Here is an 18,050-nt window from a genome sequence, read left to right as displayed (position 1 = left end):
GGGATTCTATCATTTCATTTCTTTTCAACCAACAACTTTTCTTTTTTGGTCAGAAACTAAATGTATTTCACTCTCCAAACATTCAGCTGTCTGCATGTTGGTGCCTCTTGTCATTAGTAGTCTAAGGTTTTATTTTCTTCCCAGTACCTTCATGTATGCCTCCGAAGGCGTGAAGTTTGGGTCGAACCCTCTTCTGGACCGTGTTGAGCAGCTCTACACATCCGACCCGCTGCAGCTCTTTAGGAACCCAGTCTCGAAAACCTGCAAAAAAAATGTTCACATCAGTCATTTCAAACACTTCAGTTCCCACGCAGGTTTATCAGTTCCATTAGGTGATGGCCACTGGTGATTGTGCGCCGTTTGGCTTCTTTTTTTGGGCCTTTGTACAGGGAGATGTTCTGCGTAAGCCCAGCCGTGGCTGCTTTGAGAGCCTCTTCAGAACCCCAGCTGCCACACATCTTAGCTAATGATCGTAGAGCTGAAGACCTGAGCTCCAGCCTTTGTTGCCCCCGCCTCCCGACCCGTCTGATTGGGCCACCACCCAGTCCCCTCCACCTTCATCCAACCAGCCACAGCCATCATCACACCTGAAGAGAAGAAACTCAAAACCAAACTCACAGTAGGAGCAGCTGGGGTTTAACATGACCAGCAGTTCTCCCTGGTGCCTCCTGATTGAGAGACATTTATTTTGATTATGTAAAGTCAAGTACCAACAAAACAAGGAATTATTATTATACATATATACACTGCAGTTTAAATGTTTGGCGTCACTCAGGCAATTTCATGTTTTCCATGAAAACTGACACTTTTATTAATGTGATAACATAACTGCACAAGGGTTTTCTAATCATCAATGAGCCTTTCAACACCATTAGCTAACACAATGTAGCATTAGAACACAGGAGTGATGGTTGCTGGAAATGTTCCTCTGTACCTCTATGGAGATATTCCATTAAAAATCAGCCTTTTCCAGCGAGAATAGTCATTTACCACATTAACAATGTCTAGACTGGATTTCTGACCTATCTTCATTGAAAAAACTGATTTTCTTTCAAAAATAAGGACATTTCTAAGTGAACTTTTTAACAGTAGTGTGTATATATGTACAGAAATGTGCGTATGTATATACACATACAGAAATAAAAAAAAATCCTGTTTTTATACTGTATTTTAAACTGGTATTTTAAACCAGTTGTGAAACTTATAAAATCCTTCTTCTGCCAGCCAAATATTTGCTACGTGACTATTTTTGGCAAATTTTTAATGAAAAATGTAGAATAAAAAAATTAGGTAAAATATTCTTGAGTCTTGAATAGCTTTTGTTAGCAGCTGCTAGTTTGGTGAGAAGCTACTCGTGTCCTGTGTGTGTCCTGTAGCCGCTGAGAGGAGGTGATTAACGTATGTCGTGTTAGTAATGTGTGTTTGGATTCACCAGTTGTATTTAGTTAATTCTGTTCACTCTGCACAGCCCTGTGACAGACTGACGACCTGTCCAGGGTGTCCCCTGCCTTCACCCGAGTCAGCTGGGATAGGCTCCAGCACCCCCCGCGACCCTAATGAGGATAAAGCGGTGTATAGAGAATGGATGGATGGATGTTCACTCTGCACTCATTTGGATTAGCTTCTGCTCTTTGTGGTGGGTGTTGCTACTGTGTTTAGGTTTGACTAAGGAGTTTAGTTATTTTGTTTTTGTTTAGCTAGTTTAGAAACTCTGTTAGCCTTTGTTTGGTTATATTTTGTTCTTTGATTTAGAAACATCCACCAGCCCTGTTTTCCTTTGTTTGATCGCTTTTGTGTTAATTCTGTCACTCAGCAGCAAACCGCTTTACCTAACCGACGACATCTGCTTGTTTTTGACCCTAGCGGTCGGGTCGTAACATTATATTCGAGCAATCAGGAGGAATAAATGCACAGAAACGTTAGGTAGAGTTAAAATGAAGCAGCAGAGAATCCTCACTGAGTATCAATGAGGTGAAGTCATGATGAGCAAAATGGAAAAAATAAAAAGAACAAAACTGAAACACGTTTAAATTCCCACAATGAGTGTTGATCAGAACATTTTTTCTTTGTGATTATTGAATCTGGATCATATTAAATCTTGGCTCTGAGTCTGGTCATCCAGTTCGAGTCTTGAGATGACAAACAGTTGTTACTAAAATCAATAAACATCTTTTTATTTAGAAAATCCAGCCTGACGTGTGCTGTCATGTGTCATAAACACGGAAATGATGAGGCTTGATTAGTTTGGCTAAAAATGTGGAGTTAAGAAACTGAAAACCTCATCTGTTGTCACAAACAAACTCAAAGTCTGAAGCTAATTTGAACTTTATTAGATACAGAGATGCTGATTTAACCACGACTTTCTCCACGTGCTGCAGTGATCCATATTTTAATGCAGGCATTGTTCTCCTCACTGTATTCTGTAATACTATAAACAAAGGCACAGCTTTGGTGCAAAAAGGTCATTTACCGTCTGTCTCTCTGTTTCTTACCCCCAGTTTGTACATTTTTGTTGAATAAAACGGTTCATATTTGATGACTTTTCAAATAAGACAGGTAAAATACAGTGATTTTGATGAAATATCACAGCTTAAAGGTGAGATCTGGTTAATTTTCAAAAAGCAACAGCACACACAATTAGTTCAAGGACCGTCAGAAAGTTGAAAATTTTGCATTTCTCCCTGTCTTTACAGTTTGGAGCTTTGATAAACAGTGTCTTCTTGGTGATTTGGTGGTTCAGAAGGTCGAGAAAAATAAATAGAAACAATAACATGACTAGAAAACATCTCATTATTTCCATGCAGAAGCTGAAAGTCTGCAGGTTTCTCTTAAATTGGATGTTCCAGCGTTTGCAGATACAGAAATGCTAATTTCACGATGACTTTATTTATTTTTTTACATCTGCTGCAATGATTCATTGATTATATTTTATACCGCCAGCTTTTGTTATTGTTCTCTGCCATATTGTAAACAACAACACAGCTTTGGTGCAAAACAGGGTGACTGGACTGACAAAAACAAATTACTGCAAGTTCATTTGCAGTCTATCAGCCCATTTTTTCCTAGTTTGTATATTTGTGCTGAGTAAACTGTTCACAATTGCTAGTTTTTTACCAATCCCATCCAGAATATTGTGATTTTAGGCTGAGATTTAGGGAGTAGGGTCACAAACAGTTACTTAAATGATGATCAGAAAGTTAAAAATTTGGCAAATCGTCCTGGTTTTGCAATTTGGAGCTTTGAAAAAATGGTGTAAACTTGGTAATTTATTTAAAAAGGCAAGTCTTTCAAACCTGCTGCCAGGTTTTGGGGCTCAGAAGGTGAATAAATCCATCATATTTGCCACACAAAAGCTGAAAGTCTGCAGTTTCTCTTGAGTTGGATGTTGTAGCACTCGCTGATAAAGGGATGTCGATTCCAGTACAACTTTTGTTTATTTATGTTTTTGCACCTGCTGCAATGAATTGGGAAATATATTTTACTGCAAGCCTTTGTTTATGTCATCTTGCCATATTGTAAACAAAGGCTCAGCTTTGGTGCAATACAAGGTGACTGTACTGACAAAAACAAATTACTGGAAGTTTATTTTCAATTTATCAGCCTGTTTTTTTTTTCCTAGTTTGTATATTTTTGCAGAGCTGTAAGAATCTGGGTCTTACAAAATCAGACAGGATTTATGGCCAAGCAGGTTTTCACATACAGGAAATTTGACATGGTGTTCTCAAAACATGAAATTTAAGACAACGAAGACGATTCTAAGCTGGAATCTGGGGGTTAGGGTCGAACACAATCACTTTTAAGACTGTCAGAAAGTTGAAAATCTGGCAATTCTTTCTGTCTTTACAGTTTTTGTCTCTTTTGGTGATTAGTTTAAAAGACAGCACGTCTTTCTAACCTCCTGGCAGGGTTCAGAAGGTTAAATATGATAAATCTAAACAAGACGACATGGTCATCAATATCCCCCACCACATGTGATGTCTACGAGTCTATATCCAAAATAGTGATCAAGGGCCATAACTCTGTTAAATATTATCGCACAGGTCTCATTTTCGAACTTGATCAAGGTGTCCATGGTGTGAAGCTACACACTAAATTTCGTAATCCTAATAATAATAATAGTTTCCGAGAAAAGCTGTCCCCTTCATCTCGGACGGACGGACAGAAGCACGGACGGACGGAGGCCAAACCTATATCCCCCTTTCCACTTCGTGGAGGCGGGGGATAATAAAAAAAGACTTCAGACTAGGTGTTTTAATAAAGTACAACGAAGAAACTGTAATAAATCTCTCAAATATTTTCACGTACAAGCTGAAACTCTGCAGTTTGCTACTGAGTTCATAGGCAGTGATGTTGATTTTTACCATGACTTTTAAGGCATCTGGTACAGAAACTCAATGATTATATTTTACTGTAAGCCTTTGTTCTTGTCATTCTGTTCTGCCATATTGTAAACAAAAGCACAGTTTTGGTGCACCAAGTTAATTTTAAGTCCCTTTTCCCCATTTTTGTGTATTTCTGCTGCTTTTTCTTCTTCAGAGCTCTTAATACTCAACCCTGCAAACCTCAAATTTGTTCATTTGCTGCCTTTTTGTCTGAATTTTACAGTAATAAAATCTGTCGGATGAAACCTGTTCTTCATATTTCTTCCGCAGTTGTGCAGTTCTGATTTTCTTTTTTGGTCTTCTCCAGCTCTGGAGAGTCTCCCCACATCCCAGCAGCCCTGCTCTGCTCTCCCATGGTCTCCCTCCAGTCGTTTGCGGCGTCTGTCACACTGCTGCGAAATCGAGTTTCCATGCAATCAAACGGCCACAGTGGCTGCTGCCGTCGCAACAGCAGCAGCAGCAGCATCAAGCCTCCATAGGCGAGAGGGAAGGAAATCACTCAATAAAGCCAGATGGAGAGCACAAAGAAAAAAAACAAGCTGGGAAAAAAACAACTGGGACCAAAACATCTAGAAGGAAAACCAAATCAGTCGGTGGTGAGAAAAAACCTCGAACAATATGTACCTTCTTTTGTTACAAATATTGAATTATGGAGCGCGGATGCTGTTGGGTTTAGATGAAAACGGAGTCGTGGGTGATGCGGAAACACACACATCTACACGAACGCTCGGCCCTGCTGCGACGCCCCCGGTGACTCCGCACAGATTCCGAATAATGAGGCACAACTTGGTCAGATATGCTGATGAGGGGGGGCTGTGATTGGTTAATTGGACTCACCGAGCGGCGGTCCGTGGGTCATCAGGATATCGATGCCTTCGGGGACGAGGTTCCATTTATCCAGCAGTGACTGACCCCGAGGCAGGTTGAACCCCCAGCCGTTAAACCACGGAGTCCTGCAGAGATGGAGGGGGAGAGATCGCATTAACATCGCTCAGGAGACCGACATTATTATGGCATAGAGCAAAATTATACCAGGAAGCAATAATATGTTATTGGATTTTTGCAGTTTTTCCCCCACTATAGGATTAATGTATGACTTTAGCAGGTGGGAAGTGTTGTTTTAAACATACGTCATCTTGATCCTGTGTTTTGGTTACTAAACTCGATTCATAGCTTCACTTGGAAACAGTTTTTTAAAGCTACATAACCACCAATGAAGGTTAAATGCATTCAAGTGGGATTAATTTGCACATATGGTTAAATAAAGCTGTGCAGAAAGTACACAAGCTTCATACATTTATATACTTTTCTGTTTCTCCTTCAGTGTTGATAGATTATTACTCATTTTATGTACCTGAGCAGATAGTGCTGTGGGTGGAAACAGATACTACAACAGACACAGAAAGGTGGCTGCATCAGAGCCAAAAGTGAGCATTTTTACATTAATTTATTATATCGAGAATCGGTCAAGAAAGAAAAAAAACTACACTGATAATTGGAAAAATTCTGAGCTCCAATAATCGACTCGGCTGATGATTGATCCTCAGCAGAGAGCATCACAAAGTCAAAGGGCAGCAAAGTGTCACAAAGCAGGATCAAGACAAAGAAGTTCATCTTGATCAATGATTTGAGTTTTTTCCCCGTTTTTTTTTTGATTATTTTAAATTGAAATGCTGCAACAACCTTTGATCCGGTCAGTGTGAAGGAATGAAGCAGTAACTGTGGAGCTACTGAGCTCTGCTACCACTATGGAGCTGTTTTTCTGAGTGGAATGAGGATGTACATGCACACACATGATGCAGTACACTGCTGATACATGGCACCTTGCAGAGTAGATCTGCAAACATTCACCTCTTTACACATCAACATTCATTTATCAGAGCATTTCAGATTAAAGAACCCACATGGTACACATTACCAGGACGCTAACTTAGCTTTTTTGGATCTACCAGAATATAATTACATCCTTTAACATTCAAAAACAGATTATTTTTCTCAGACTGTACATTTCTGCAGCACATCTTCTCACCCTCTGTTGAAAATGCTCTGTTTTAGCTCCTGTCTCTTTAAAATCCTCCTCAAAAAAGAGCTCAGTCTGCTCTAAATCGTCAGGTGGCGGGAAAAAAGTGAGGCAATGTTGGGTACATAGAGTACTCCCATGTCTGTGAGAATAGGGATATAGCTCTTGGAGAAATGGCACTAGTGAGAAAACAATGTTAGACAGCTGTTCTATCTTCATTTAAGGGCCAAACTAGCTGCTGGAAGGAGTTATGTAAATGTGTTGCATGATGATGTAGATCAGTAACAGAAGACGGGCTTCAAATGAGGTGTTCCAGCAGGTAAAGTTTTAGGGTTTTAGGTTTGCAGAAAAAACAAAGAGCTCTAAAACTCTTAACAAGATGAAAGATTTCAAAAAGCAAATCATGGGCTCTTTAAAACAACTCCTTGCTAATAGGGTTGATGAGAGTGAAAGCAAAAATAAACTCACAAAGATGCTAGAAATGCTACATAACACTGAAGAGGATTACAGAGGTGGAAGCTTTTCAAATAATGCATACACTACTGTTCAAAAGTTTGGGCTCACCCAGACAATTTCATGTTTTCCATCAAAACTCTCACTTTTATTCATGTGCTAACATAACAGCACAAGGGTTTTCTGATCATCAATGAGCCTTTCAGCACCATTAGCTAACACAATGTAGCATTAGAACACAGGAGTGATGGTTGCTGGAAATGTTCCTCTGTACCCCTATGGAGATATTCCATTAAAAATCAGATAGAATAGAATATTTACCACATTAACAATATCTAGACTGGATTTCTGATTAATTTAATGTTATCTCCATTGAAAAAAAAATGCTTTTCTTTCAAAATAAAGGACATTTCTAAGTGAGCTGAAACTTTAGAACGGTTGTGTAGTTATGTCTTCTGTTGTTGATATAAAAAAATGGGTTCTAGCTACATTTTAAAATATGTAAGCTAAGAAGCAAATATTTAATTTGTGCAGTTAAGTGAGTGGCAAACATGGCTATATGCTTCAGTAATGAAGACAAATACCAAGTCTAAAACATCTTCAGTTGAGCAAAAGCATAAATGAGCATAAATCAAACATTTCAGTTTAGTAAAAGTGGAAACCTGTAATGCAGACAACGGCAAATTAAAATGCAGAATCCAAAATGTGATAGCAGTATATTTCTGCAGCACATTATAGTGCAAATGCATGCTTGCAACTAACAGGGAGCGCTTGGTTTGATGCACCAGATCAAGTGCTTTAGATTCCAAGAGTCACAGTTAAGATTAATTAATTTCAGAAGCCAGAACTCGATGACGGACTGCGCAGGCCTGGTTGAAGAGAGAGACGGAGAAAAAAAAAGCAAATTTCTAAGCAGCAGGGCGCCACATCATGTGTCAACCCCCACTCCCTCTGCTGCACATCCACAGATTGATTGACAGCAGCCGGGGCCACCTCCAGCAGCCTGGATGGGAGTCTGCATCTCCAGGGTGACAGGCAGCATCTCAGCCTTCCCCGGCAGACACAAAGAAAGCCTCGATGTGGCTGAGTGGGAATGAGGAATGGATGGATGGATGGATCGACGGATGGATGGATGGATGGATGGATGGATGGATGGATGGATGGATGGATGGATGGATGGATGGATGGATGGATGGATGGAGGGGGGTGAAAACAGATGAAGAAATAAAGTGAACTGTACAGAGGTTAGATATGGGAGTGGAGCCGTGGAAACCAAAGAGAGAAAAAGAAATTGAGTCGAGGCTGGTTGATAAATTGAGCCTTCATTTATCACAATAGTGGTAATGGCAGAAGAAGGCTGACAACAGAGGAAAGGAAGATAGATTATCATCACATAATACCTCAGTATATAAGCTGACCTACTGCCGCAATCCCAGAAAGAAATCTTTTCATTTTAATTCGAGGTTTACAGTGCAGTGCAGCAGAGTCACTGATGAAAAGATGATTTTGCCTCTTCTTTATGAAATTCTGGGTTACTCTGGGACAGAGTTTAGAGCAGCTTCCAGTCACTTAGTGATGGGGCAGCGTATGGTATTTGACCGAGGGGAAATCAGGGGCTCCACAAACATCAATAGGCTTTGTTACAGTGAAGGATGGACGCTCAGGCACTAATCAATACCTACTGTTCCACAGGAGGGCCGGGCAGGGCCGAGCAGAGCCAGAGCAGGCTCAAGATGTGTAAAACATGAGATCGCAATCCTCCCTCGGTTCATTTTAAAACCTAAAGTATCGCTGCTGAACCCCCCCCCCCCAAAAAAAAAAAAAAAAAAAAATCCCATTAATTCAGCACAGGGAGAGAAAACAAGCCGTGTAGATGCAGCTCAACCTGTTCGGAGTATTGAGTGTTTGTGCGCTCAGACAAAAAGGAGGAGGCGGCGGCAGACCTGAAGCTCGCTCTTTGATTTGCTCGCTCAGTCGTTGCCTCGTTCTCTCGCTCGGTGGAGAGCTGAGAAATGAGGTTAAAAATGAAATGTGAGGAGCGCGCAGGGGAGTGAAGGCCACAGACTGAACTGATTAATTAGAACTAATCACACAAATCGGAGCTAATGGAAGTCTAATGGATTACTGGGAAGACTTCTCAGATGGAAATAGCGCCGCTGCTGCTGCTGCTTCGAATGAGATGTGGAGAAACTTCGAAAGAATCGGAGCAGAGCTGGTCCAGGCCACAGAAAGAAAGCAAAAAAGCACTGGCAGGGCATGTCTGGGTTTGACTAATAGCGACGAGGCCAAACTTTGAAAAATGGCCGACCGCGTTCATTCCCCGCCTCCTCTTTCCTCTTCCTTCGTTCCTCATTCAGAAAAATAAATCGTGGCTTCTCACAGCAAAAATAAATAAACAGCCGGAACCCTGGTTTTGCTCTGTGTTTCACATGTTTTCTCCGGTGTAAACACATTCATCTGGGGGATGAAACATAACCCCCGACGTGAGCCGTGGATCTGGAGCCAACCAAAAGGTCCTGACTGAATGCAGAGCGGCCCGACGCCACAATGGCCCCATTGTCGGCTGTCTGCCTATGAAATATACCTTCCATGCGAGTGCATTTGTTAACCTCCGCCAAGATTAATGACATCCCGGTCACATAAAGGAGAAATTGTTTCCTGTGTGGCTGTGACACAGGTTTTATTATACTGTACCGAGTGTGTGTGTGTGTGTGTGTGTGTGTGTGTGTGTGTGTGTAGTGGGCAGCGTCTGAGTAGGATGCGAGTGTTGAACAGAATGTACCACTGCCAGTCTGCTCTCTCCGTGTACACACACACACACACACACACACACATATATATACATACATATATATATGCAGACCGATGTGCGTGTTGTGATCGGGCTACATTCAGAGCACTGTCTTGCCTTGACACTCGCCATCTGGAGTGTGTCGCCGTGGCAACAAAGGAGAAGCGTCTGGAGGCAAAGCACAGTGGGAAGTAAAACGCCGACACCGAAATAGAAGCAGAAGTAAGAGGGCACGAAACGAAGGGAGGAAGGAGGTGCAGAGAAACAGAAAGAGGAGCAGAACTTCACCTTTCGGATGTTTGTGGCACAACTGTGTTGGTTGGAGCTGCAATGATGAATAAGCTGTCATTCGTTTAAAGCTCTCTGATGCTTTTTTGTCAAAATATCTTGTGTTTTCTTAGCATCACATACATTGTGATTTAAATCTGCAGCTGAAATGGGAATTTTCTGCCACTCATTTTGTCTTCTGTGACCAAAAAAAGCTGAACATATTTAGGTTTTGGAATATTCATGTTCTAAATTCTCTGATTCCAGCTTCTTCTATTTGAGCACATTAGGCAGTAAAACACTGACATAGAAATAGAAGCACAACTTACAGAGCAAAAAAATAAAAGAAGGAAGGAAGGAAGGAGGTGCTGAGAAAAAGAAAAAAAAAAGCAAAACTTCACCTTTTGGTGGCACAATCATGTTGGTTGGAGCCACAATGATTAATAACTTCTGATTTGTTTAAAGGCTCTCTGTTGGCACCACATGCATTGTGATTTAAAGCTGCAGCTGAAATGATCATTTTCTGCCTCTTGTTTCGTCTTCTGTGGTTAAAAAGCTGAACATTTTCAGGTTTTGGAATGTTGGTTTTCTAAATTCTAAAGGTATTCTGATGTTTTTCAGCCACTGACACCCAAAGTATCTTCAAACCTTGGAGAATTGGGAGCGTGAATTTAATATGACTGGTTGATGGTGGAATTGTGTCATAATAATGCCATTTAGAAGTGTTAATAGATGAGCTATCAACTATTAAAATATTGACTGACTGGTTTGGATCATTTTTTAAAAGAAAAAAGTATCTTAACGTCATTTTTTTTGTTGAACCAACCCTAAACTCTCATTGAGGATGTTTGTGGCACAATTTTGTTGGTTAGAGCTGCAATTATTAATAAGTTATCATTCGTTTAAAGGTTTTCTGATAATTTTCTGTCACTGACACTCAAAACATCTTCAAATCTCAGAACTAGGGGCGAGAATTCAATATCACTGATGTGGCAATGATTAGTAAGTTATTCCCTAAAATCAATCTGCACTGACTTTGAATAATGTAGCAGATTCAGTAAAGTTTAAAGAGTCTAAATATTATTTTTTTTTAATATTACATCTTTCCTCCTCATGACATTTAACTGAGTATTTCTGAGCAGTGGACAAAACTGACTTACTGATTCCAGCTTCTTAAAGTAGAATATTTTCTGGTTTCTTTCCTAAACTAACCCTAGATTCAGCTTAACTATAGTTTAGTGTTTTATTAGCACCAAATAAACAGTGATTTAAAAAAGTAAAGCTGAAGCAATCCAACGCTTTCATATTCTAAATTTTAGAACTTTCTGCCATCTTCTAAACTCTCTGATTCCAGTTTCTTATATTTGAATATTTTCTGGTTTCTTTCCTCAATGTAATACCTGAAGTTCAGCAGCAGAACCATCAAACCTCCGACAGAAAAACTCTCAATGAGAAACTATTTTAAAATCTTCTTCAACTCAAACGGCGGCAGCAGCTCCGAGAAAACAAACGCTGCATCAAGTGAACAAAAAAACGTAACCATGGTAACAGCAGGCAGCATTTAACGACAGATTCTCCCCCTCGAGGGAATCGAACGATGCAAACGGGTTAAAAATGTGCAGCCAGGCCTGGCAGAGGAGGGAAGGCAGACAGAAGCCATTTAGCCTCTCGTGTGCAGAACGTCAATATTCAATTAGGCCGCTGGACATCATTAGGACGGCGGCGCTGCGTCTCTCTGGGCGTGACACCATCTTAACCCCTCTGCTTCCCCGAGCGACTCTCCGGGTCCCCAGACAGACCACAGGATCCCCCTACGCTTCACTCCGCTCATTACGCTTTTCATCCGACTCCTCCCTCGTTTAACGGATCGGTTTAACCAGTTTTTACACTTCACCGGGTCAGCGGTTAAAAGGTTCTCTGATGGTTTTCTGTCACCGACACCCAAAAAAATCTTGAAACCTCAGAGTACTGGATTATAATTCAACATCACTGATGGCAGAGCTGCAATAATAAGTTAATCATATCAATCGCCAACTATTTAGATAATCGAAGCAGCAGGAGTAAAGTTTTAAGATTCTCTGATTCCAGCTTCTTAAATGTGAAAATTTTCTTCTATCCTTCCTCTCTGTAACAATAAACTGAATATCTTTGTGTTGTGGATAGAATATTTGTCATTTTGGGCTTTTGATAACTCTGATCCTCCGGGTACTCTGGCTTCCTCCCACAGTCCAAAAATATGCTGAGGTTAATTGATAACTCTAAATTGCCCGTAGGTGTGAATGTGAGTGTGATTGTTCGTCTGTATATGTAGCCCTGTGACAGACTGGTGACCTGTCCAGGGTGTCCCCTGCCTTCACCCGAGTCAGCTGGGATAGACTCCAGCACCCCCCGCGACCCTAGTGAGGATAAAGCGGTGTATAGAGGATGGATGGATAACTCTGATCGACATTTTCTAGTCGAAAAAACTCATCTACTAACTTCAATCGACAACGAAAACGATCCTATACTGCTTTAATGGCCCCAGATAAACAGCAACAGATTAGAAATTTCTGAGGATTTTCTGCTTCACATGTTGTTGTCTGTGATAGAAAACTAAATACTGTACTTATGTTGGTCGAGTATCATACTCTGGAATAAGAAATTTCTATTTAAATAACTATTTACACAATTTCTTGTGATGTTTTGAAGCACACACTTTAGAAAATACAGGTAGATTGACTGTGAAAGTAATTTCCTCCCTAAAAGCCAAATGTTGCTTTCTGTTTCAGTCTTTTCATGTATACATGCTTAGAGTATCTTATTTCTTCCATTTCATAATGAAACCACACCTGAAACAATCCATTTAGCAAACTGCAAAAGCTACAGTGTCAGATATACAAGGTAAATAATGATATTAATGCTGTAATTCAAGTTTATTTATTTCAGCAGATGAAAACTTTCTATGGCTGTTTATGCACATCAATTGATCAATGAATACTACATGGTTCAGGCTGCACGCTGTTGTTCAACTGACATGAGCTCACTTTCACTAGTTAACAGCAAATTTGAACTTTTGTGAATTGTGCCACTGATTTTAATAATTCATGCCGTCCTATTTGTGTGACGGTTATGCTTTTGATGCGATCATGCTTAGACACGTTTTAAATCTATTATACAGTGAATTTGTGATAATACATGAGTATGTGCACATCAAATCACAATATCTGTCAGAAAACTCACAACTAGATATTTCCTCTGAATCAGCCCTTCTAAACAGTTAAACACAGTTCACTGAGTACCAAAGACCCACTCGGTGACCGGGTTACTCCAGTAAAGCTGATTTCTTAACTGTCATGTAAACAAGAAACTATGTTCCTTAATCAGGGTGGAGGATTAAAGAAATACGCTTTCCTCAGGTGGATTTCAGCTGGAGAACACACATTTCTCTGCTATGTACGTACACAATTAGCCACGTTTCTAATCTGCTTTTTACAAGTGCACATGGGCCTTTAAACAAACAAACAGGGACAGTAACAGTGCAGACAGACTATTGTATGGAACGCTACATCCTTGTAAGTCAGGCTACAAGTAAAACCATCACAAAGCCAAAATAAGCTGGTTTTAATGAGCTTTTTTGCACTGTAGTATTTGTTTCGCTGTGCAGGGTTTTAAAACACCAACTTTCCAAGCAGCATGTGGCTAAATCAGTGTCTTACACCTACATACCGTCTATCTGTTAAATGAATTCATCTGTTTCTTTCATCCAGTCTTGGACGTATTCTTATCCTGATACTTCCTGATTACATTAATAATGCAGTTTTATGATATTAAACTACTGATCATTTTGCAGATGCAGATCAGTCTGTTACTTTGACGTCCATTCAACTTGCTGCTGCTTATTCGGCGTTGGTGCTACAAAGGCTTGTTTTTCCAATCTCGGGTCAACCTCTTTTGTCCTGCTCCTGACCTCCACATTCACACTCGCAGAACTGCGCCTTCATTTACCCTGAGCAGAGCAGACTGTTTACCAAACACAGCACAGACTCTAAGCCACCTGTAGTTGTCTGTCTCAACACACAAGTACGACAGCAGTGCAGACATCACAACAGTCACACTGGAAAGATCAGGAAAACACCGTCTGTTTGTGTCACAACACCTGTAAAACTCTGATTTCATTCATTTCTGAAGCCCAAAAATGAACAAAGATTTCCTGCTCAAACACTGTGACAAGATTTAACCCTCTGAGCCCCAAGAAGTTTCTGTTTTTCACCTTTTTGAGCTCATTTTTCACTACAATATAAAGTCCTGCACCTCTATGGAAACAGCAGAATGAATTTCCTGGTATCAGCGTGTACAATATTGTTTTCCAGGTGCTACAAATAGTAGAAAAACAACACAGTGACTCTACATAGTTCTGATATTTGGCTACTTCCATTTTCTGTTTCGTTTCCATACTTGTCACCTATTAGCTTAGCGTAAACACTGCCTGCAGTTCAGCTGAATTTTCTCAGAATTTTTATCACGTGACTCTTGTTTGCAGCTGAGTTCACCAAATTTTTAGTTTTTTGCAGAATCCTCTTGATGCAAACTGTCTGTTTTGATAAAATATCATGATCTTATGTGAGGATTTTGTTCAGTTCCCCATTGGAATAACAGATGAGTAGTTCAAGGATTAGAGCCAGCCTGAAAATCCAAAGCTTTTCTCTGTTTTCACAGTTTCTGGTGTGTAAATGGTGTCTTTTTGGCAATTTAAATAAAGAAATCACGCCTTTCCGGGTTCAAGTCCTATAATTTCCTACAAAGAAACACAAAATACCCAAAAACACCTGCAATATCCATGTAAAGGTACTATGGAAAACTATACTAATGATTTGTTTACTTAATAGCCATGGTCAACAGAAAAAAATCTTACCAGCGGGAAGACAAAGTAAAGTTTGTTCTGAGATGATGCTGGATGATTTAAGTTCACTGTAATTGCAGTTGATGATCCGAGGAAGTCGGTAAAATGATCTTGCGCACAAGAGGAAAATACATCAACAATCTTACAAGAAGACATTCTCATAAGAACAGAGAATAATTTCTAAAACATAGCAGAGCAACATGATGTGTTTTACATAAAGCGGCTTGATTAAGGGTGGCTATCTAACTGTTCCTGATCAAATACACAAACCCTCTAAAAGGAAACACTGCATTTAAATCCTTCAATGATTGGACAAACTATTGTATTCTTTTCAAATGTGTTAGATCAAGTGTTGAATACAGACAAAAAGGAGCTGAAGAAGGACTTTCCATTGAAGAAGACCCTTAAAGGGGAACTTCGTTTTTTTTTTCAACCTGGGGTCTGTTTTCATGTAATTTCATACATGTGAGTGATGGAGAAATGAATTTTCGACATAGCTCCAGTATTTAGCCAGGCAAGCAGCTTTGCAGCTCAGCTAGCAGCTCAGCTAGCGAAAAGTATGGGGCAACTTGCCCCCTCGCATCAAAGTCTGCCCTAACGTGCTTTTTTCCCCTCACACTGACCGGCTCAGATAGTCTCAGCGAGTGTCCCACAACATACTAGAGATGAGAAGTGAACGAAAACCTCCACATTACTTGGCGACCACTATTTGTTGTGGTCTGTATCCAAATCTCAGGACGCTAGAAAGCAAATCTTGTTCCGAAATCGCGCGATAGCTCGCGCCAAAACCGGTGTTTTAGCATCCTGAGATTTGGATACAGACCACAACAAATAGCGGTCGCCAAGTAATGTGGAGGTTTTCGTTCACTTCTCATCTCTAGTATGTTGTGGGACACTCGCTGAGACTATCCGAGCCGGTCAGTGTGGGGAAAAAAGCACGTTGGGGCGGACTTTGACGCGGGGGGGCAAGTTGCCCCATACTTTTCGCTAGCTGAGCTGCTAGCTGAGCTGCTAGCTGAGCTGCTAAGCTACCTGCCTGGCTAAATACTGGAGCTATGTCGAAAATTCATTTCTCCATCACTCACATGTATGAAATGACATGAAAACAGACCCCAGGTTGAAAAAAACCGAAGTTCCCCTTTAAAGAGCTGCTGCAGGGTGAGACAGACTGCTGTGTACGTGCATGTGTTTTGGTCATGTAGAGAGCCGAGATAAGATCGAAGCACGTCTCAGGTAAAGTATGATTTTTCACCTAAAAGCCGGGGAGCAGCTGCACTCTGGGATACACGAGACAGGACGAACAAGCTGCACCGTGACCGAGCCTGGAGATAACAGGAGCAGGAGGGGAGGGAGAGTTAAAGAGTGCGAGTGTGGGTCCGGCGATCCATCGTGTCTGACCTCCGAGTCAGAGCGGCCCCGGGGTCAGCGGGGGAGGGGGGGCTAATTGATCAACCTGTCAGAACCAATGAGGAGGGCCATGTTAATGGGACTTTTATAAGCCCCGCGGGACGCACCACCTGACACTCGGAGCTGTATGAGTATGTGCAAAGCAGAGTGCATGGCTTCCTGTGTGTGTGTGTGTGTGTGTGTGTGTGTGTGTGTGTGTGTGTGTGGGAGTGTGTGTGTGTGTGTGTGTGTGTAATCCCAGAGCCCAGGTAGCCTTATTAAAAGGAGCCAAGTGGAGACTCTGGCTGGGTTTTGACAAATGGCCTCTCAACACCAAGGCCACCTTTGCAAACTTTGGGGACGAGGTAGAAAGGCGAAGTCACAAGGGTGAAGAGGCCTCGTTGGAGTGTGTGTGTGCATGTAAAGGGAAAAAAGAGAGTGTGTGTGCGTGCTCTGCTGTGCTCCAGCACTAATAACCTGTGCCTAGTGACTGATGGAGTGTGGAATGGATTAATCTTGCTGCAGTCATGCTGCCAAACGCAGAGGCACTAAGGGTTAGCCACCAGACTTAGCCCGCTTAGGAAAGGCTATAACCATGGGGACGGGTTTGGTTAACACATACACACGCACGCACACACACACACACACACACAAACTGTCTCCCTCGGGTTCATCTCCACGCTGAGATGCAGCCAGCTGCAGTTTGACCTGCAGGCTGCTAATGTAAAACAACCGCTGCAGACACTTCACAGCAAACACAGCTGCTCTCAGTGACCCGGCAGCTTCACTACATACAGGTCTGAGAGCGAGGAAGCAGGGGAAAAAAACAACAACAAAAAAAAGAAAACACGAAAGGGCAAGTGCCCAACATTGTAGCAGGAAATCAAATGAGAGTAGAGAGGTTCAGAGTGTATGCCCTGCCATCATTACATCTAAGAGAGTTCTTCCTTAACCAGCACCGCCCTCCCTCCTTCCCTCCCTGCAACACACAAACGCAGAGCCTCGCAGCAGACGGAGATACACTGGATTAGCACACACATCAAAGCCATCAAAGGCTGCAGCCACTGAAACTGCCTGTCTGGAAGAGTGACTGAGTGTGTGTGCAGTATATCTGAGTGTGTGCGTGCGTGCGTGTGCGTGTGTGTGTGGGGCAGGTTTGAAATGCAGTGACGGCAGAATAAAATACTGAACAGAGGACTTAGTGACACACAATGAAAACATAATACTGGCTAACGTAACCCCTTAAAAGCACCGTACATATATTTTTGAGAACAAAATGCATCTCAAAAATAATCTAAAACATGCAAACACAGACCAATTTTCTGTTGGAAGACCCCATTTTGACATACATTAAATATAATTTGAAAGACGAGAGAGAGCTCACAAGCTGTGCCAGATTCTTTTAGGTTTTAGAAAACTGCTATGAAATACATAGCTGGTGCTCTTTTTGTCATTTTTTATGGTTTGTCAGCCAATTACATGAGTAATGTTTAACTCTCTGAAGCCTAAAGCCCACCAGCGGGTTTGAGAGGTATTTTATCTGGAAGAAATCACCACAATTTCACAATTTCTCAAAACTTGAAACTGGAAAAACAGGTAGAATCATAGGATTCTCAACTATCCAATGGTCTGTGAACTACTCATCTATGACAAGCTGTTTGGTGGGAAAACCTAATCATCGTATATTCCACATGTCTCTTTGAAATGTTTTTTAAAGAATAAAGTGTTTGCGATAAGATGATTCTCTGAAAAACTGAGAATTCTGTGTTCCAACTAGAAAAGCAGAAACTCCTAATAATTAACAAACAGCAAACAAGTTTTTAAATGCAAATTTCACAATTAATAAATAATCAGAATAACTTAAATCACTTC

At 41.1% G+C, this 18,050-nt stretch overlaps 1 protein-coding gene across 2 annotated transcripts in view; it reads right to left on the bottom strand.

The window, feature by feature from the left end:
* The window catches only part of mpped2a (metallophosphoesterase domain containing 2a), a 103,557-nt gene that overhangs the window by 5,996 nt on the left and 79,511 nt on the right, over positions 1-18,050 (bottom strand). For both annotated transcript variants that reach the window (XM_022207443.2, XM_051940889.1), the window contains 2 exons: positions 5,220-5,335; positions 148-261 (listed from right to left, as the gene is read on the bottom strand). In XM_022207443.2, coding sequence (XP_022063135.1) covers positions 148-261; positions 5,220-5,335 — 230 coding nt within the window. The remainder of the gene's footprint in view (positions 1-147; positions 262-5,219; positions 5,336-18,050) is intronic.

The sequence above is a fragment of the Acanthochromis polyacanthus genome, chromosome 2 (genome assembly GCF_021347895.1).
Source record: "Acanthochromis polyacanthus isolate Apoly-LR-REF ecotype Palm Island chromosome 2, KAUST_Apoly_ChrSc, whole genome shotgun sequence".
In the NCBI taxonomy this organism is placed as follows: domain Eukaryota; kingdom Metazoa; phylum Chordata; class Actinopteri; family Pomacentridae; genus Acanthochromis; species Acanthochromis polyacanthus.
This window is presented reverse-complemented; position numbering and strand designations above follow the sequence as displayed.